This window comes from Cylas formicarius, unplaced genomic scaffold, assembly GCF_029955315.1.
Source record: "Cylas formicarius isolate icCylForm1 unplaced genomic scaffold, icCylForm1.1 PGA_scaffold_6__28_contigs__length_40554024, whole genome shotgun sequence".
NCBI classification, from domain to species: domain Eukaryota; kingdom Metazoa; phylum Arthropoda; class Insecta; order Coleoptera; family Brentidae; genus Cylas; species Cylas formicarius.
This window is the reverse complement of record NW_026844347.1, coordinates 3656143-3677877: the sequence shown is the minus strand read 5'-3', so window position 1 is coordinate 3677877 and position 21735 is coordinate 3656143. Positions and strand designations below refer to the sequence as shown.

At 34.0% G+C, this 21735-nt stretch overlaps 2 protein-coding genes across 4 annotated transcripts; one reads left to right on the top strand and one right to left on the bottom strand.

Moving 5' to 3' along the window:
* Positions 1-1016: 1016 nt before the first annotated feature.
* LOC132703106 (huntingtin-interacting protein 1) lies at positions 1017-21601 on the bottom strand. 3 transcript variants are annotated; one of them, XM_060672173.1, is made up of 15 exons: positions 21349-21601; positions 20444-20543; positions 14430-14666; positions 12025-12209; positions 11852-11913; positions 9819-10096; positions 8760-9004; positions 6846-7024; positions 6710-6792; positions 6339-6651; positions 5714-6022; positions 4528-4925; positions 2880-2980; positions 2585-2814; positions 1017-1364 (listed from the first exon to the last, which is right to left on the bottom strand). In XM_060672173.1, the coding sequence occupies exons 2-15, from the start codon at positions 20483-20485 to the stop codon at positions 1201-1203; spliced, it is 2826 nt and encodes a 941-aa protein (XP_060528156.1). In that variant the 5' UTR covers positions 20486-20543; positions 21349-21601; the 3' UTR covers positions 1017-1200. The 3 variants fall into 3 exon arrangements, with proteins under 3 accessions (XP_060528156.1, XP_060528157.1, XP_060528154.1); XM_060672174.1 differs by lacking the exon at positions 21349-21601 and adding an exon at positions 20620-21195; XM_060672171.1 differs by lacking the exon at positions 20444-20543.
* Positions 16148-19753, top strand: LOC132703107 (leucine-rich repeats and immunoglobulin-like domains protein 2). Its single transcript, XM_060672175.1, has 2 exons — positions 16148-17474; positions 18132-19753. Exons 1-2 carry the CDS (start codon positions 16557-16559, stop codon positions 18837-18839), a joined length of 1626 nt encoding a protein of 541 aa, XP_060528158.1. The 5' UTR covers positions 16148-16556; the 3' UTR covers positions 18840-19753.
* Positions 21602-21735: the final 134 nt, after the last annotated feature.

The window sequence follows — 21735 nt, the reverse complement described above, 5'->3', positions numbered from 1 at the left end:
TAGCCATAATACCAAAGAATACTAACAGTATTGGTTAGTACAGTAAAAATTGATGTGCCATAGTTAACTGTGATATTTGAAAATTGATTTATTTTTGTTAGTCTGTAAAATTCGGGCATTATTGGCAACAACGAGCCAAGTTATTCCTATTGTCGCAGAATACTGGCAGGCTGTAGCATTGTTATTTCGGGTTTTTGTGACAAAAACGCAAAATAACCCTCCACTTTTTTTTTCAATCAAAACTGTAAAGAAAAGAATGTGTTTAAATGATTTTGAAGGTGATTTATATAGGAAAAAAATTGCTTTCAATACTTTGCTTTTCACGAAATTGCAGTATTTTTTTGAACAAGGTACTCTTCACCTATTTGCCTGAAAATTTAATAGGATTTGGATATATGTTGAAATACTGTCATAAAAATGCCGCATCCAAATTTATTGAGCACCTGTCAGCTATGTTGGTTGCTGAATGTACTTTTTCAAAAATTTTGTCATAATTGTTTATGAACATGGCAGGGCCTCTATATCTCTATGGTTGGAAATAGTTACTTCTGGTCTAAATAATTCTATTTTTCAAAGTGCGCCATCACACCCAGGTGGAACAATATCCAATACGTTAATTCGACAGATTGTGTAAACTTACTTCGGTTGACTCCTTACACGGAAATAAGAACCAGCAAATGATAGGCTGGTCTGTCAATAATTTGTTGACAAATAGTTACTTACAGGACCGCGGATTGATAGACTGATAAAAAAACTAAATTATTTGAAAAAATACATGAAAGAGGTCTTGCCAACCAGGTACAGTCATTATCAATATGTCATCAAAAGAAATAATTGTTTAGAGAACCATGTCGCCAAGTTTCTGGTTTTATTTGTCTCAAGGTCAAATATTCCTTTAATTGCCTTTATTAGTTTTTACTTCCTTTGAAGAATTCAAGAATCTCCTCAAATCAAAATAATTGTAAGGATCAATATAATTAGTAGGACAGCAGGGCGTCGAAAAAAAAAGCCATATATAATAGAAGAAAAACTGTCTTCAAAAACCTTACCTTTAGAATCAATTAATACACATATAAAATATTGTAGCACGGTAAACCTGCGCATACATCTAATGCCGTTCGCGAAGATTTCTTTGGAGCACTTAAAACCTAGCAATCGTTAATAAATAATAAATATAAAAAAATGGTTATTGAAACAAAATCAAGTTTCGTTTTCGCCCGCCAGCTGGTAATGATGCCTCCGCAGTTTGGCTAATCTGTAACGTTCCTGCTCAAGTTCCTTCTCTAACTCCAACACCCTCACTTGCGAGTCCATTTCCAAACGTTTCGCTTGGTGCAACGTCAGATTCGACACATCCAACTCCTCTGCAATTTTTGACATCGCATAGCATGTGGCAAAGTTAATCAGCAAACAAGCAACAATTTTGTAGGGACAGAGATTAAATGTTGAGAGAAAATTCTGACTTTGCCTCCATTCCACGATCCACAACAGAGATAGAAATACAAGAAATGTAATAAAATTTAATATTAAAAGCCTTTAAATAAAATAAATACTACTCAGATTGAGAGTTATATATTTTGATGTAACTTCATGAAAATATGCTCAAACTGCCTACGTGGCGTTGCATGGATATTGCTAGGGAGGGTAAAGCTAGATTTCAATAACATGGAAAAGAAATTAAAAACATAAAAATATATGACCGGCAATTAATGAGTTGTAGAAAGTGTGTTGTGGTTGGCAAGCCTGTGGATAAATAATAATAAAAAGTAAATAAATGACATTCTCCAAATGTAGATATTATTTAAAAGATAGATATTAGTAGATATTATATAAAAAATATATTAAAGCACTTCAAAATGGTGAAATGAAGAAAAAAATAACATTTGTTAAGGGTAGTTACAGAAAGACACCTCTTGATAGAATTGAAGATTATTAACGACCCAGTGTAACACAGATACTATTTGAATCAAAGTGAGGAACAAGAAATGCCATATTTGTCTAAGATTTTCCATCCATTTTGCATCTTGCTTCCTTCCTATAAAATCTCTGGGTAATTTTGTAGCACTTTAGGTTTAACCTAAGGCGTGATAAAATTTTTCGTAATTTGTGTATGAATATCACGATACTTAGCCTTATAACTGGGTAAGCTTGTAGGATAGGCATCGGCTTTAGGTCGATTCAATCTTATCTCTTGTGTGAAAACCGAAATGGATGCAGATAAGTGAAATTTAAAATCAATGTAATAATACAAAAAAATAAAAATAAAGTAATTCAAAGTAGGTCCTAATAAAACAGTATTACACTAGGATAATAACCGAATTAACATAACATCATGGTTTACAAATAGAAATATTTAGAAAAGATACCAAAGCATCGCGGGAACATACAGAAAACTATTTACACACAGACATATATACAGAAATCTATGTTGAAATTCCAGAATAGTATGATTGGAGGAAGTAAATTCTATAGTGAACTAATGGAAGGTACAAGGAAGCAATGCGGGTAATTCAAAAGTTTTAAATGGAGAAATATTGCACTGGAATAAATAAAAAATAAAATAACGCGCCTTTTCGACACTTACCGGCCTCGTCCATCAATTGTCCACAATCTTTGACCGTCGCCACCACTGTTCCGGTAGCTGTGGTGACTCCCTTGGAAGCCTGCGTCAACTGATGAAGGTTGTCGCTGTTCCGATCGGCCTTCACCCTACTCGCCACCACCAGCTGAGCTGTAGAGGCGGCTATTTCCTGAGCCGCGACAACTAATTGCTCTAGTTTTCCATTTGACACCACCACTTTGTCGGCTGCGGTACTAGACGATAAAAGAACAAGATCGCAAACAATTTCTTCTCTAAACGGTCGTTAATTCAAACTTACAGTAAAAATTTGGCAGCTACCGCGACTGCCTTCGCGGCCGATATGAACCCGTCTGTCCACTGATGGTTTCTTTTGTAGAATTCTTTAGCGCTTGCTGTACCCTAGACACCACCAAATTAAGGAGTGTTCCAATTTTTAGTGTAATATCTTGGTAACATTTTAATTGGTTGTGCCTTTTTTGCTTTTAGAGATATCGAGGTAAACAAAAAAAGAAAATGTACGGTTAGTAGCCAAGTTTTTTTCCAAGTGACGTATAAAACAAAACACTATCAATTTTTTAACATATAAGCTTACATCATATATTTTTTTAATGGAACACCCTGCATATTTTATTATTATTACAACGATATAACACACTTTATATTTTAGACCGTGAGAGGAGTGATAGTATACTTCCTGAATAATAAAAGTGCCACTGCAGCTTGTCGTTAGAATATTAAACTTCATCCAGGGAGCCGAGGTCTTTCAAAACAGATGTTTCCAAAGCTGGCCAAGAAATTTGCGGAAAACGGTAACGTATTAAATGTTAAAAAGGTATGTCGGAATCTTAATGTTTTAAAATGATGAAAATATGGCAAACATATTAGGATTCTATGAAGCATATCCAGTTAGCACTATTACTAGAGTATATGAAGAGATATAAATATAAAGCATTTAAATTTCGTAAAACTCAAAAACTAAGTGCAGAACAATGTCAAAGGAGTTTTGTTTGGATTTTTTAAATAGACCTAATGAGAATAATAATTTGTTGAAAAACAAACCCGGTCACAGATGGGCATGTTTTGGATCGGATATTTATAGATCAAAAGTTAACCGGAGATAATTATTTGCAACTCTTAGAGCACCAAAAAGAACAATACATGGAATATTTACCCCTAAATAGGGATAGGGAACCGCGAAACTATGGATTGGTCAGCCAACAGCCCCGACTTAACTTTAATGGATTTTTTCTTTTGGGGACATATAAAAAATCACGTGCACAGAACTCCTTGTAATAATGTTGTGGAACTTCGGCAAAGGATTTCAGAGGCAATCAATCAGTTAAGACACAATCCGCAAACTTTACTAAATGCAAGACATTATACCATTAAAGTGTATAATAAATGTATTCAGGAAAATGGTATTCACATACAGCAGTATTTAGAATAAAGAATTTTGAACTTTAGTATATCTTGCCATTTTTAATATTTTTGTTCTACTTTAATTTGTAATAATTATTGTTGTTGCAGTCAGTCACAGCACTCCCTGAAGTTATCTAAAAATTTCCTTTTTTTGCTGATTTATCAAAAACGAGTGGACAAGTATAAAGTATGTTCCATCATTGTAATTGGAATATTCTATTAAACACATATATAATATGCAGGGTGTTCTATTTTAAAAAATATGATGTATATGTATGTCAGAAAATTGATAGTGTTTTGTTGTATAAGTCACTTGGAAAAAAACTTGGCTACTAACCCTACATTATGTTTTTTGTTTATATTAATAACGGAAAAAAAATTGTGACGCCCTTTTTGTTTGTTTGTTTTCCTTTGAAAAGTTACACTTTTAAAATTTTGGTTATTCTAAAACCCGACTTAATATTGCTATTTTATATTTCTTTTATCGCGTTTCGTCATCTAACTTTTAATAAATTAGCAAAACTTACTCTGCCCTGGCCGACGATTTCTGCCTGCAGTAACCTCGACTTTTTCACCAATATCCTGATCGCCTGCATCAGGTTAGTGCACGAGTCTAGAATTTTTTCATTCACCTCCAATTTGATGCCCGAATCAGCCGCTCTTGAGTTTGTCAGCATGTCCTGAATGCGGTTGGCTGCTTCCTCGATCGCCTTGTCCATAGCTGACATTTCGCTGTCCAACATGTCAGCCAGATTCTCGGCTTGTTCGCCCAACCTGGACAGGTTGATGCCGTCGCCGAGACTAGCGATTTCTTCGAGTTTCTCCAGCGCCTCCTGAACCAGCTGTTCTGCGCTTTGAGATTCTTTTAAGTTGAGCAAAATCCGGAGAATTACTTCGCCGAGAAATTTACACGCTTCCGCCATTTCTGTAAAAAAAAAACACAAACACTTTTCATATTCAATTTTACAAAACTTTACATCTTTAAGTTGAACAATCATTAGAGGGTATTTCTACATTTTTCCGCGTTTTGACCCACTCACAGGATTAGTTCACAAATTTCGAAAATGGACACATGCAAAATACCAGCTATCTAAATTTGACATTTACAAAAATAATGAAAATTTTAAATAAAGGACACAAAATAACTTATCCCGTGTATCAAATATGTTGACAAATGCTAAGAATTAATTAGTGCTTACAAAAAACGAGCTGTTCTGGCAGGTGAAAGACCCACATTACCTTTAATAAAATTAAGAACCGCAAACAAACAAGCGCTTATATTTGGTTAGAAAAGATATTTCAAAGGGCACTTTAAAAAACTGATTACAGAGAAGCTAAAAAGCAAAACTTTTTGTCAAACCATTTTGCCTTCTTCTAAGGTAGTCCAAGTTAATGCTTTTTAAATGAAATCCAATTCAGTAGACAATGGGTTTACAACACACCCTATGTCAATGTAACAAAGGTATGCATGAGACAATTGGAAATCACGAGAGGGGAGAGAAATAATAAGCATTGACAAACCTTATTCTCTGTCATTATTTAATCCTGTTGGTTTAATGGCACGTCAAGCATTTTATACCAAATTTTTCAGGAATACAATCCCGCTACCTTTATAAAGAGTATTTTTGCCATTTGCCACTCGATCATGAGACTAATGCATTAAATTATATGATGTCGTTTCAATAATTCCAATATAATTAAAAGATGACTTACTTTCACCAAAACTTATGTCAGGGCTGGTGTTGCACGTTGCGCGACCTTGAAGAATGTAAATGGCATGTCTGTGTGCTATCTTGTTCGACGTCGTGATGATGGCGGCATGGTCGGTGAAACTGACATTCAAACTCTCTTCTAACGTTTCTCGGCATCCGGCAGTGAGGCTTCTGAGATAATCGGGGCTGCAAGTCAGTGCCGTCAATGCGGGATTGTCGACTTCATGGATCGCGTGCCTCAATATTTTTTCACAGTTCTCTACGGACTTGCGTACGATGTTCCGCAAATTTTGTTCAAAATCCTTTTGTTCTGTGAATGAGTAGATTATAAATGCACAACTTTTTCGATCGATTCTTTTTGGGAAAATTCAGAGGTGATAGTCATTTGTTATTAAGTTAATTAATATAAAACTTAATCGATAATTTAGAGTTTTATATTATTCCTCTCAGAGGTGATTTGTGTACCTATTCTTACACACTCACACTGGGATTTGGGCATTTCTTTAGATACGAAAGCCCTGAAAGCGAAAAAGCTTTCATTTGCTGGGCGAAATTATCATTTAACGTTCAAAAGCAAAGATTAAGAGATTGTAGCAATCCATATATTCACTAAAACGCCTGCTTACCGTTCTCCAATCTTCTCTCCAAATCCATAAGTTTATATGACAGCTCCTCAGACCTTTTCTTAAAATCCTCCTTTTCCTGAAGAATGTTCTGTAGCTCCAATTGGATGGCGTTCCGCTCGTTACAAGCGTCCGACACGCTCTTTTTCAGAATTTCAGTCTCCATGTGGAACAGTTCCTTGTCCTTTTGCAATGCGCACAACTCATCAGATTTCTGTTTTTCCACCTCCTCGATGCGCCCCTTTTCCGCTTCCAGTTCCGTCATCCGTTCGAGGTCTTTGAGCGCGTTCGATAATTTCTTTTCTAGCTCCGCTTTCTGCAACAAAATCGCTATTGCCAAAACACTTATTTTTAAGTAACAGCTCCGTACACACCTTTCTTATTTCGGTGACGTGTTCGTCACGGAGTTTGACATAAACGGCTTTGAGTTTGTCGAATTTTTCGTGAAAAGCCCTTTCTGAAAGTTTCCTACAGTTAAGTCGTCAAAAGTCGGCAAATTTTTCAACTTACGCTCGCTGTCTTGCGATTGGGCGACGGCCGACGACTGACTCAAAAGATCCTCCTTGGCTTGCCGTTCTTGAATCAGTTCGTTTTCTTTCGCCGCAACGTCCACCTCTAAACCGGATATCCTACTTTGCAACGTCTTAATATCCCTTTCATTTTTGGCCATCAATGAATTGATTTCGCACCTGCAAACTTAAGCAGTTAATGAAGTCGTTCAATAAGTAAACCTCTATCTAATGCGTAATCGCAAATTTGAAAAATATTTCCTTTGTTCATCGGTTCATTGTGTAGTAAATTTATTGAGATTAATTAATTAATTTATAAAATCACTTTTGTCGAAAACATTTTAAGATTTCCGCATAGGTGAGGATATTGCCACCGAACATATTTTATTGCTACAAGTTATAGAAAGGTATCAACTATGCTCATGTTTTAAATGCATAATAGTCAAGTCATTGTTTAAAAAAGAAAATTCCCTTCGGTCTGAGCTATCTTTTTACCGTTTTTACAACCTCAATATTTCTCAACCTCTATATAATATTAGTTAATTTAATTATTAAAGCATTATTAAATAATTAATAAAACATTTATTAGCTTAATCTACTGCAAAAATAAAAAATTGGGTTCAATAATGCTATTAGAGTAAATTATTACTTATTTCAGATTCTTTATGAGACGAACTCACAAATATTGCTGGGGCCTATATATATATGCTACCGAAGACTAACTACAGCAAGATTTCTATATATGTAATTTATGATATTATATATATATATATATATATATATATATATATATATATATATATATATATATATATATATATGTGTATATATATATATATATATATATATATATATATATATATATATATATATATATATATATATATATATATATATATATATATATATATATATATATATATATATATATATATATATATATATATATATATGTGATGACACTATATTCCGGGATATAATCCGTTCGCTTGTTGAAGTCCGACTCGAATCCTGCAGACGTTTCGTCAAAATCTCACTTGGCATCTTTAATATATTCAAATATATATATATATATATATATATATATATATATATATATATATATATATATATATATATATTTATATATTTCACTAACGACATGCATTTTGCGCCTTTTCTTTAAACAGCCATCTCAACACATCCAACTGAAAACTTAATGGGATTTTTACATATTTTGACAAAATAGTATAGAAACAATGTCACATCCAACCTAAGAACTTCCCACCGTTCTTTAAGTTCAGAGATGTTTAGACATTTAAGAAAACTTGGGAAATCTCGTATCTATTATTATATGTAGTTGTTCATGTAAACCTCTATTTGAACAGCCAAAGTGTAAATAAACATTATAACATATTTTTAGAGAAAAACGACTCATTTAAAAAGAAAATTGCAATTTTTTTTGGCTTTATTGTGACTTCTACAATTCTTTTTATTAATGGAATACGTTTTAGTAGAATTATATAAATGATTTCACTTATTTTTGTAATCAAATTGAATGTTACAACTAAGCAATCGGTATTACAATTAATTTAAAACGCACTCCTTAAAAATTGAGTTTTTTAATTATGACATGAGAATTAATTGAAAACCGGTTCTTTAATAAATTTATATTCTACGCGCTAATCCAATGCAATGTTTTTTTTTTAATTTTAGTACCAGTTTTGTGTTTAACTTCAATAAAGACAAAAAGACACAACATGCATAAACATTTTCAAGTTCAATCTGGCAGTAACACACAAAAACTCTGCAGTGTAGAGAATTTAGATTATTTTGTTTAGATTTAGAAAGAGAAAACCCGTAAACTTGGCACTGTGAAAAATTAAAGCGCGCATCTTGCTATATTTTTCGATAAGTTGCTTTAGTATATTCTGACCTGAGTTTTTCGCACTGGATCCTCAAAAACTCTCTCTCCTGAATAATTTCCTGATGGATTATCACATTCGCGTTTACCGCTTCGGCGTTCCGCTCAACTCCAGAAACATCGTCGGTAGTATCTATGAGGTTTCCTTCGCTTATCGGCTCGATATGCTCATCCTCGTGTTCCGGCTCTTGCGGGACTACCACCTCTTGAGTCACGTAGGTTCGGAAATCACCCACTATTAAAAAGTTCGGCGGATTCTTCAAAATGAAAAAAAAACACATAGCTTTCTTTAAAATTCTACTTGGCGAAATATACGCAAGTCATAGCTGTTTTGCTAGCAGTCAGTAAAAACTAAAAAGGACTAAATTTTTGTATTTAACAGAAGACACATGCGAAGAAATTTACGCTTGGTTTCTAAAGTCCCTGAAATCATGGCGTCGTATGATAACTGATCAAAACTAGCAAAACTATCAGACCTATAGATGTCGTCCTATGCTTACATTGAAACATTTGCTACATCTTTCTTTCTTTCTATCAAATTGAAAGTAATTATCAAATTACTATTTTGCCAGATTCTGGGGTTAAAAACTTGAAAAAATCTGAAAAAAATTGCCAATGTTTAGAGTGCTTGGTTATACCCTCCTGGTGTGGACAACATCGATTTAAAAAATCTTTAGCCGTTATTTTGCGATTTTAAAAATTTTGTGCAGTCTTTAATTTCTTGAAAAATTAGGATAATTAGCTACTATGAAAACCTATCTTTTTAAAATTGAATTTTAAGAACCCAGTCGCTAGTTTCGCAAGTATTGGTTGCCCTGAAGTGATTTCCATCTATCCAAATTCACTAGAATATTTGAACTTTTCTGAGAAACCCCACTTTTCTACTTATTTTTTAGATGAAACAGGTGCAACTCTGCAGTATCTATTCCTATTATACATATGTAAATATGCATATAATAATAATAATTATACAAGTGAGAGTAATATAATACTTTTTAAAACAAAATTGTGAGTTATGAATAACATTTCAATAACATTTCAGAAACAACTGAAGTTGAGCAATAAACTTACATCTGGAAGGGGCGGTATGGCGATCAGGTCTTTAAAGTACTGCAAATTGCTAGTGTTCTCGTAAAACTTCTTTAAACCCCTGAATTGTTTAACGAATCGTTCCCTATGGCCGCACAAAAGGTCCTCTGAGGGAAGAATCATGTGGAGCTTGAATAGTATCTTCACACAGTAGTCGTAAAGTTTAGATGCGTCCTGTATACAGGGAATAAGGGGAGCGAGTCTACACTGTCCCGGGCTTGTCATTGAGTTGGACCGAGCTCTGTCCAAGGAATTAAATACTGAAAAAAACACAAAGAGATCGTTTAAGACATTAATTAAGTAAAGTAAAACTGAAATAATGTTGATGTGCGTTATATTAATATTAAAAGTTCAATAACTTTATTACTGGTTCAAGAAATAATTGGTACAAACGGTCGTAGATTATTTTTTTACAAGTTTAAAATGAAAAAACGGGATCTGAATTGAAATCTAGTTCTGTGTAACTTGAGACCGAAAATTACTGAAATTCGAAGTGTCTGATAATCCAACATTTCTAAAAGATGCAAGTGCAGCCATACCGGTAACAAATTAAAATTTTTAAAGTTACTAAACTCACCTGCAAAATATTCGACCTACGAAATATTTTCATAAATTGAGAAACCTCGATTGTGTACCGATCAGGCGTGCGCAAAATGTCACGTTAAGCTTAACGGATTTTCTTTTGATATTTATCATTTCTGATGGTTACGTCATACTGTTATGCAAAAATGTACTCAAAAATTAATATTTGTAGAAAAAGTATAACATGCAACATGTTGATAAACTTCTTCACATACTCGTTTATTATAAACGCACTCCGCTTGTGCCAAATCAGAATAGTAACTAGTGAGGCTCACCAAACTTGTTGCATAATATACTATTTAATTTAAATTAGTAGTTAATTTTACAAAACTTAATAGTCAGGGATTAAATCAAGAAGTAATTTTTGACCCCAAATTAATTTAGATTTATATGTGTAGCAGGGACCTACGATGTTTTCAAAACTAATTTAAGATAAGTTTACGGAGGTGATTTTAAACAAGTATTTAATGCAGAGTGTCCAGAAAAGTAACAATTAAAGCTAAAATAAAAAGATTTATCACAAAGGGTCCTGTCACGAGTTTTACTTGGCAGGAGCGGAGCTCAACGAGTGACCGAAGAAGTTTGTCAACATGTCGCATACTATACTTTTCGATTAATTTTTGGGTACATTTTTGCAAAACAGCACGAATGTATTCGCTGAGTGACGTGTGACGTATCAGAATTGACAAATTTTAAAATAAATTTTTATCGAAAATATATGGCCGCTTCCAAACCCGCGATTAAAGTACTGGAAATGTCCTAAGTGACTCAAAACCGTCGATAAGCTGACATCTTAAAGTAACACTTCCGCACGGTTGATCTGTGCATAATTGCATAATTATTTACAATCCATATTGACCAAGATATCGATTATTCCTCCAATTAGTGATCACTAGAAGTAATGTCATCGCCTAGGCTTAATTTTCTTTGCTTATATTACTTTATACCCAAAAATATATACAGGGCGTTGTTTTTTATTTTTTATAGTTCGTGCTTTATGCCTTAAATTTCGTTATGTTCAAATGTTTCTGTTATAACTTTGTGTCTGCCTTTTCAAAAAATAACTAACAGAGACTTAGTCCCGCGAGAAAACTAACAAATGTAATAACAAAACTGGCTATTTTGAGTAGTCTAAAAGTACCCTAGTAGCTCCAAAATTTTGGTCTATTTTACTATCTTCAGTCAATGACGTAACTGAAATGACATATGAGTATAACACGTTCCGTCTTTATAATTCTCACTACAAAAAGAAAAATTTAAACACAAATTTAAAAATTGTTAATAGTGCTTTATCTATAAGGAGTTGAATTAAAAAAAAATTATTAACATTTCAAGTCTGTACCAAACAACACATTATAAACTTTTAATGGAAGAATGAATAATCCTGTATATCTATTTAAATTTTCATGGATGACCACAATAATATTTGTTACCTGTCTCTTGTAGCGCTAATATGTGATCTAAATAGTCAAACATTTCCACTGTCATGTCGAAACTGGAACACAAAACACAATATCACTTGAAAGGATCAGTAAATACCACGAAACAATAATCAAAAATTGGCCAGCTATACAAGTATATATATATTCCATCAATATCAACTTACTAATTGTTCACATCATTGCCGCCAATACTCTCCAATTCTTCTGGTGTCACCCCCAAGTGGCCGGGAAATCTCGGGTTCCTCCTATGGAATTCCAGTTTGTTGATCAGCAGCGACGTGTACAATCGGATCATTTTGCCATAACCGTCTTTAAGGTGGCCCCAAAGTTTGCCTATTTCATCAAGATCCTAAAATTCATTAAGTTAGGGTACAATACTTGCTACCCGGCCCTTGTATTTAGCAATAAAACAGCATAAAACTTAACACTTTAATCTTTGATATTATCAAGCCGCGTCGAATACGAATTCTTGTTTAAGGCTAATTATGAAGTAGAAAAGTGCGCCATATTTAATTATATATAAATTTAATTTATATATTATATATAAATTTAATTTATATATAATATATAAATTTAATTTATATATTATATATAAATTTAAGTATATATAAATATAATATAAATATATTTATATATTAAATATATTTTACCGATCAAAATTGCGTATGACGACTTTCTCTTTTAAAATATATAAAACGCCTCAGCAACTTTATCGAGAAATTTAATTTCAGGACAATACACACAAAGATCCTTTTCTTATATTTCACAAAATGTAACTAGCAATATTCTAGAGCAAATATAAACATGAGGTAATCATTTTAGAACGCTTCTTTGCGTGATGAGCATGTTCTCTCGGTGTGGTTTAATCTGCCAGTAGATGTTTCTAATTTGTTTTTATGCCTTTCAAAGTGTGCAATCACATCTAGACCTGAACAGCATCCTGGTTACCGGGTGTCTACCTTTCTAGGCGTTATTAAAAATAATAGGTTAATTGCATAAACCATATTACAGCAACAAAATAAAATATTTGCATGACAAACTCTAGAAAAATGCTCGTATGAAAGTCACTTATCCGGGAATTAATTTTCAAGATACTGTTAAAGTGTCAGAGCCTTTCCAAGCAGGATGTCAACCAATGATGTGAAAATCAGATCCGACTGTAGCATCTTTAATTTACAGATAAAACTCCTTAAACATTGTCTATAGATAACAAACATATAACAAATTATATAAATAAAATAATAATATAAATAACAATAAATAATAAATACATAATCGCAACCAAGCTACTCCATAAGGGCTTTTAAAACACAAGTTATAATTTTTTAATACTTAATGGCTTGTTATAACTTTAAGTTGACAAAAAAAATTTCTACGTTATAAGTTTTGGGTTTATTTTTATTTATTTAAAAAAATACCTGGAAGTTATTTTCCTGTCTGGAATATCCCATCTGTAAGAATTTAATATATTCTGTTTTAATTGTGATAATAATGAAATTTTCATATTAATTAGATGATCATGAACATATTTCATCATATTTTTTATATAATATAATTGGTCACCAAGGAAATTAGCCAACTGGGAACCCTGAATATCCAGTTAAGTTTTAATAATGTTTTAGTGAATTAGGAAGGGGTCATTATGGTGACCTGTGCAGGTCAGTTGTCGAAGAATTAGATAAAATCCAGTCTCAACAGCTTGAATGCGGAAACTGCTCTGGTATGGCAAGAGCAGGCTCTCCTATGATGGGGGTAGGTGACAACAGCACATGCAGGCTGTGTTTAGAATAGGAAGAAACTGCAATTCTTGTCCTAAGCAGCTGCTAGGTGACAGTCGATTAAGAATATTAGGAGCTCAATTCATTGAGCACGAGGAACTATCCAAACTCCCCATACTTCCTCTGAAAGAGACACCATACTTCCTTAAAAGTACAGGGTTTTTCTAGGAGAGGGAGTGGCGCACTCCCTCATAATGGATCAAAACTTCTGAATGCAGCGCCCTAGGTACATACCGCAGACAGACTAGAAATAGAAATAGGCTCTCTAACATGCTCCCTAAATCTAAGTTTATTGCTTACAGGACCAGACTTTTGCACGAAACTGAAAATTGCAATGGCAAATCATCAACCTTTTTCGATTCTGAATATCAATTCAAGAACTACAACACACGACTTTGCGGAATTAAGTGATCATTAGGACAATAATAAAAATTAGTTGTATCAGAATTAATACATTCACTAATTCGTTGATGGTCACTGTCACTGGCTAACCTAGTTTTGTTTCCCTAAATATGTATTTTTTTAAACATAAAAACATCATTTCCTAATGAACCCCAACACCTTTATTATGTACCGAATTAAAATTTTGAAAAACGAGTTTCTTGAGAATTTGCTTAATTGGTCTAAAGATAGTTCCAGACAAACTGAAATGACCAGGAAATATAAATAATACATAACTTTTCGTTTAGCATAATCAATAAAAGAGTCGACTAACTGTGTTCCATACCAATTATGAAAATTGATTGTCATTTAATAATATCTTATGTTAATGAAGTCACTAATTAGTGTACCTTACGATGACGCTGACTGTCCACCAAACATAGAGGATGTCCTTCCCGCAAGACCTTATGCACGACATGACATAACTTCCAGGCAACGATCCGGTCGTCCATAGCGGGTAATCTGAGCGCATACGCCCAAAATATCTTCGCGCTCTGTGTCTGAAAAGTGCCTATGATTGCCAGCCGCACATGTTTCTGTTTTACGGGGCATTCTTGACCGTTAATAGCCTTCTGGAGCGCCTGGTTCTGAAATTCAAAAAATGCCTCGTATACCGTAAATATAAATACAAAAATAATATTGCTCATTCCAACCAGCTTTTACTTTTGGTTTAACATTATTTTTTTCTACTCTACCCTACTCTCAAATATTCAATTATGAACCGATCAAGCATGCAGGAATTGTCACCCTAGCTTCGTTTCCCATGATCGCGAGCCGCTTAGGACATTTCCGGTACTTTAGTCACGGATTTAGGAGCGATCGGATGTTTTCGGTAGATTTTAGCTACGCATAATATTTTGACGTTTTTCAGTTCTAACAGTCACGTCACACAGTGATTGTATACTTGTCGTTTTGCAAAAATGTACCCAAAAACTAATATTCATTCTGTAGTCATTCGTTTATTAAACACCCGCTCCGCTGAGCATCACTCGTGACAAAACAAACTACTAACTAAAGTGTCGTTTATCAAACTTGCTGCATAATATGCTAATATATAAAATATGTAGTATAGCTGAAAAATTAATTAACTGCAAGGTCTTTTAACGGATCATTTTTACAAATAATAACAAACATTTTTTTCAAAAGCAAATCACCGATTTTAATATGACAGCTTGCCTTTTATGAATTGGATCCTAATTTACCATATTAATAAAGACGATTATAAGGAAAGCTTTAAAAAAAAACGTCTATTTTATACTTATTTTTAAATAAACTGACAAACAAATCTCCGCAAGAAAAGTTGCGAAATTTAAAGATTATCTCAAAAAATCTCAAGAAGGGCGAGGCATGAAATATCCAGATTTTTCTGTTGAATAAAAACAATAATCTTGAATAGGGAAATTAACAAATTTAGATATAATCTGAGACTCTCTCGAGCTGGCCCCATTGCGAGAAATGTTTTGGATTACTTAAATGAAATCAACATCCAGATCTTGGCCACCACGCATCCCAGATATAAATCCAATAGATAGATGTTCTAAAAAGATTAGGTTGGCGTCATGTATCTGCTCGAAAAAGGCTGCAAAAGTTGGAACGTGTTGTTCTCTTGGAATGGAAAACATTCCTCAAGTGGAAATTGTTTTTGTAAATTTAAGTAGATTTCTAGAATTTTTAAATTTTTGTACCTGATCGCCCAATTTTGTGTAATTTTTTATTTATTTTACACTAACGCTAAATTAAATAAAACGAACAAAAACAAAGACATACTTACGCAAATGATAGTGATGAATTAATTTTGTATAAGAGTTTATAATATAATTTAATATTTTTTAAATAATTATTCCAAAAGTTTGATATTGAAAAAATGATGATGATATCAAATTTACCTCTTTTCGTTATTTGCATTACAAAAAAATTACACAAGTAATTTCGAACACTCACAATCAAAAAAATATAATTAGTGTTTAAGGAATGTCCTGTAAATTGGAAAAACAATGCAACAAACTAGGATGTTCTGAATTGGAAATTACCAAAGTTGGATAATGTTGTGCAATTATGGACTGTAAATTCCTGGACGTGTTTATTATTTACCATAGATTAAGATTTTTTACATGGCTGGTTCTTTATCTTATTCCGTAATTGACGATTTAGTCGAATTAGTTCTTTAGTTTTATCTTCTTCTTGTCGCTTTCATTTCTCTAAAATAGTAGTTTTTAATTTAATATTAATAATTACTTTGTTCATCAAATTCTGATATGAAAACCATGCAAAATGTACATTTCTCAACCTCTTTTTCTTTGTCAAACGGTAGGACAAAGCTTTGTAAACGGTGAAGATACAACAAAACAAAATTGAAACAATTTAAAAATTATTAACAAAATTTGATTTACTCAATTATTTTATAAAAAGCATGAAAAATTAAAAATTGCTCTGTGCTTTGCCGGGAAAATATTTTTTCACAACAGGGTTTCGCGGAAATGATCTCCTCAAGATTCCTAATCCTCACGGTGATCTGCTGGGGCTGGGCGAGATCGGACTGTATTGAAAAGGAAGCGACCGAGTCCTCAGACTTTTACTACAGACGATGCAGATACCGTTGGAACCACGATGACGACTCGTACAATCTGTTCTGCCCGGGAAGCAAGATTAGTTGTTACAACGCGACGTTGGCAGAAATATTTACAAAGTCGGAACAATTATTCTACAAAATCTACGTCACGAATTCGTCGATCACCCAACTTCGTGACGGGATCGAATCGAACATCAGCACTCTCCACATGGACGGGGTGGACCTCGAAATCATCGATTCGGGGTTTTTTGATCACTTACGTATGTTAGAAGTTCTCGAATTGCCCAACAACCACCTGTCGATGTTGGAACCGTCGGTTTTCCATCCCCTCCAGCGACTTCAAACTTTAAATCTCGCCAACAACTGGATCGCCCGTTTAGACTCACGCTTGTTCAATGGATTAGAGAGGCTTACCGTCATAGATCTCAGTAGGAACCGCTTAACGTATTTACCAGACGGACTTTTTGCCGATCAAACCTACTTCCAAGTAGAATTCATGGGCAACGAGCTAACTGAGAGAGACGTCATTAGACTAATCGAGTCAAACCCCACCATTCGAACTGCCAAGCTAGGCCACAATAAGATCGCATTGTTGAATACCACTGGACCGACCGCTGTCCTGAATCTGACAGGCAACCTCTTGGAGAAGATCGGTGATTATTTCGCGCAACGTTCATTGATGATTATAGATCTCAGCCGCAACGTCATATCCAGCATCGAGGCGAACGCGTTCGCGTACGCTCAAAGCCTGTCCGAGATCTACTTGAACGACAACAAACTACGCAGCCTGCCCGTAGGGTGTTTCAGTTCGCTCGACACGCTTAAGGTGAGAATCTCGTAACTCATATATCGCAATGTCGCCGGATGATCCTACCAAATCAAAATAAACGAAATAACTTTAATCAATAAAAAAAATAAAATATTTTTTAAAGGTGAAGGGAGAAACGTACGGTGTGATGCTTAAATTCTTTTTCCAATATGGTAAAATATCGGGTTGCGCTAGGATTGGCTCTTTAAATTCCCATAATTGCCAAGGATTGCCTGCGGCTTGTTGACTTATCTGTGTTAAACTTTTTAGTGTATCCTCATTGCAAAACAGTGTATTCTAGTGTGTTAAGTAATTTTGTTGAAAGGAAGAACCTTTTGCAGTAGTTGAACTAATGAGTAACTTTCTAAATTTATTTCGTAATATGGATTGACTAAAATAATGGTGGACTAATTAACTTTGAATTTGTTACTTAGTAATAGATTAGACTATTTTTTCCAGTATTAATTTATGGTATTAGCAATGTTTGTACCGCTTTACCAAAAAAAAAAAAACAGTATTTCTTTTCATACTTGAAAGTACGAAAGTAATGGTGGCGAATTGTTGTTAACATTAACAATGGAACAAATTATTTTTTCGGGTTTGAATAAGCAATGTTTGTGTTAAATTTATATTTACTTTTTTAGCTATCCACAGCATGGAACTATTAACTTTTAGGTTTTAAATCTGGCCCGCAATTCCATCCACGCGATCCAGTTCGGCTTGCTTGATCCCCTAGCTTCATTGCAATATCTCGATTTATCGCACAACGCACTGACGCTGGATTTCCACATGGTGATACCGCTCACCCGACTCGAGAGACTCAATATCTCCGGCTGCCACACTCGCAACCTGAACGCAGAACTCCTCGTCATCCATTTCCCCAAACTGAAAACCTTGTCGGTGGATAATGGGACGTGGAGCTGCGCACGGCTGGCCAAAATCGTCAATCACCTGCGCAAAGCAGACGTAGAGGTGCCTCACGGCGAGGTCCGCAACGCCAGCAACGTGCTCGGTATCTCCTGCCTTGACAACGGGGACGAGGAAGATATCGCATTTGAGCGGATGGATTCGCAGGATCCGTCGGTGATGGATTTTCGCGCTTTTTTAAAATACATGATGAACCGTTACGAAAATCTGGAGATCCGGAAAAATCGGATTCGGCAGGTATTAGAAGCGAACGCGAACGACTCCACCGCGCTTCTGAAGAAGTTATTCCACGACTACCAAGAACAAGGGGACCAGTTGGCGGATTATTTCATCGCCGCGAACGCGAATCGAATCGTCTGTAACGTCCTGCTGGTGGTAATTTGTGCCTGCCTTCTTTACGGCACGCATTTGATGAGAAAGCGCAAGGTTGTGGTGGAAGACACACCGTTGTTATAAAATTAAGTATCACCCATGAAACATCTAGGGATGTGATTTCTTTCATTATGGCGGTGCAATGAACTGACGTAATTTTATATACATTTTTTATTATAAAGGGCTTAAGAGCACACTACTTCAATCTATGTATACATTAGTAAAACACATTTTCAATTGATTGGATAGTTTCTTTTTTAAATGGACAAGTTACCGGCAAAGTTGGAAATCTGGAATTGTTTAATGAAATAAATTATATCACATAATATTACATACATCTGCTAGGCCTTTTATGGAATAATTGGCAACCTATCGAATATTCTTAAATAATATTAAATTTAATTACTTATTTAATTATTGTGAATCAAATTACATTAAATAATTAATATAAGATTAAATTAAATAATTTTACTAATAGTTCGGGTCCACAGATGAATTCAGATAATCTCGACCATATTTTATACAAGTTATGTCCTCGGCTGTACCTGTTATCCCTCAAACCAGATTTCAGGTCAAACTAGTCTGTCCTAAATCAGTTTATGACAAACGAGAAAAGGAACAAGAACTAGCTCACATCGAACAACACGTAGTTTTTCCCGAATCAAATGGGTTTATCTTACACGAAATGAATGAAACTTGCAAGCATTTTTTTCATGGTGACTTCATCAGCAGCTGTGTTATCAGCATATATAGCCAGTAACTCTATGGACGAGGTGAAAGCAGCCGAGGCTTGTACATTTCAAGAGAGATGTGCTAAAAATAAATACATTGCAGTAACGAAGAAGTTTTGTTATCGGGCTCAGTGGGATTCCCTTGTTGAGACGTGCCCTGAAGATCCTGGCGGATGTAGAAGAAAGAAGACAACCCTTTATTCAGAAGCGTTTTGATGTGCCACTGGAATTGCATTCTGAATCGCAGTCGAACAATTCCGTAATGAAATCTATCAAAGTAATGTAAGGAATACAAGAGAATCCACCGATTTAGTGGACGGATACAAATAATTAACGTTATATAAATTATTAGTAGTGTGTATATAGTTTCAGCTCATAGTGAATGAAGTTTTTCGCGGAATAATTATAATATGACTCTTTTTTAGAGCACGCAGTGATGCGGCTTCAAAGCATCGACGCAACATCTTTTTATTGCAAATATGTGTAGAATTTTTTGAGGAATTGAAAAATACAATTACATATAATGCTTAGTAATCTCAAATTTTCCAATTTTTAGTAGTTATAATTTTCCTATAACAAATAGATATAGTTCCGGGTGAAACTTCCTGTATAATATGATTATCGGTGACCTAGAAGGTCCAAATTGATTAAAAATTGTGAAAGTTACATTTCATTTTAAAAATGGTAGGGATAGGGAAGCTTAAAATTATTTTAAGTGACGTATATAGAAGTTATCTATGGCTAATTTATTTCTTTGAACATCCTTTCAACATTTTTGTATAAACTTAATATAAATATCCTTTCACAGTAGCATCTGCACTTGTATAAAAACAATTAATTAGCTTGCAAATCTCGCTAATGTCCTTGACACGCTCATTAGAAATACATTATCAGTGGCTAAATACATTAAAGCGTCACAAAAATAAAACAATACAGAAACACCATAAAAGTACTTACATATTTCTCATATTCTCTTTGAGTATACTCCTTAGCCATCATAGGGATTAAAAGTCATGCAATTAGTAGGGAAAAGTTTAATCTAAGCAGACATGCAAATCTGAAATAAAAAGTAAGTAGTCTCAAACAACCTGCATTGGCCACCTAAAATATTAGCACAGGAATTAGGGAGTTACCTTTACATTTAGTCTTGCATAGCTACATGCATAAAAAGCAAACAATATATACTTGGATACCTATTAGCTGCTTCGTAATACCTAGATAGGGTATTTCAAGAATTGCGGTTTGTATAGGCAATTAAATATATCACAAAATTTCTTGATTATAAATCAAACAAAAAAAAAAGATTTTAACTGACTGACTAAAAGTCTAATCAACCCAGTTTATCTTATCAGTTCCTTTTACCTAATTGTGTAGCAATATTATCTTGAACTTAAATATATATTTAACAAAATTGGAAAAACAAGCCTACAAGTAAATTGAAATCAAAATGAGACATGCGAAATCAGCATTTTGAGAAAGTAATTTAAATATATTTAGCATATTATGTTTAACCATTTTCATAAAAAAAAATTACTGTCGCCAGTGTTCAATCCAAGCAAATGTTTTGCTTCAATAAACGATCCTAATTTTTATTTCCTGTCTACATGACAAGTTTTTCCACTGCACAGGATGTAAACATTCTATCCAAAAATAACCTCCAAGCCATTGGAATGAAATATTAAACCAAACGTTTATCCTAAGCTAAAAATATGGTATTAAATAAATTAAAAATGGGAAAACGTGAAATTTAAACATTTGGTATGCCCACATATACTGAACATATTACTAAATACACCTACACCAAGTTCGAAAATTGCACAAAAATAGGAATGGTAAACACAACAAATTGAATCCGTACCAACCTGGGATTTTTCGAAATTTTCTCGTTCGATTTCTAAGCTGGTTTTCCGTGGATGAAGAACACGCGGTAAAGACAACGACGCCATTTCACTTGCGCACTAGTTTATAACATTTAAGAATGGTATAAAGTTAATAAATACCAAATACACACTCATTGAAAGACAACACCCGTACACCGCACATTAACTTTTTTTTAGATTGGGATTTGATTTGACAGATGTTTTTTCATTACTTCCACTTCTATTTCTCTGCTTCTGACTTTCTCATGTCATGCAAGGAAAACGACAGACACAGTTACACAAAACGGTTGAACAATACTTCTATGATTATTCGCTCATTAGCGATGTCCGGCGAGGATTATTTTTCTATTGGTCACAGTCCAACAAAAA

Coding starts and splice junctions, on each gene's coding strand:
- LOC132703107 (XM_060672175.1), top strand. CDS start 16,557: ATGATCTCCTCAAGATTCCTAATCCTCACGGTGATCTGCTGGGGCTGG. Junction 17,475..18,131: donor GTTCGCTCGACACGCTTAAG/GTGAGAATCTCG, acceptor ATTAACTTTTAG/GTTTTAAATCTGGCCCGCAA.
- LOC132703106 (XM_060672171.1), bottom strand. CDS start 21,432: ATGGCGTCGTTGTCTTTACCGCGTGTTCTTCATCCACGGAAAACCAGC. Junction 6,793..6,845: donor CCAATCGCAAGACAGCGAGC/GTAAGTTGAAAA, acceptor GGAAACTTTCAG/AAAGGGCTTTTCACGAAAAA. Junction 6,023..6,338: donor GGAGAGAAGATTGGAGAACG/GTAAGCAGGCGT, acceptor ACTCATTCACAG/AACAAAAGGATTTTGAACAA.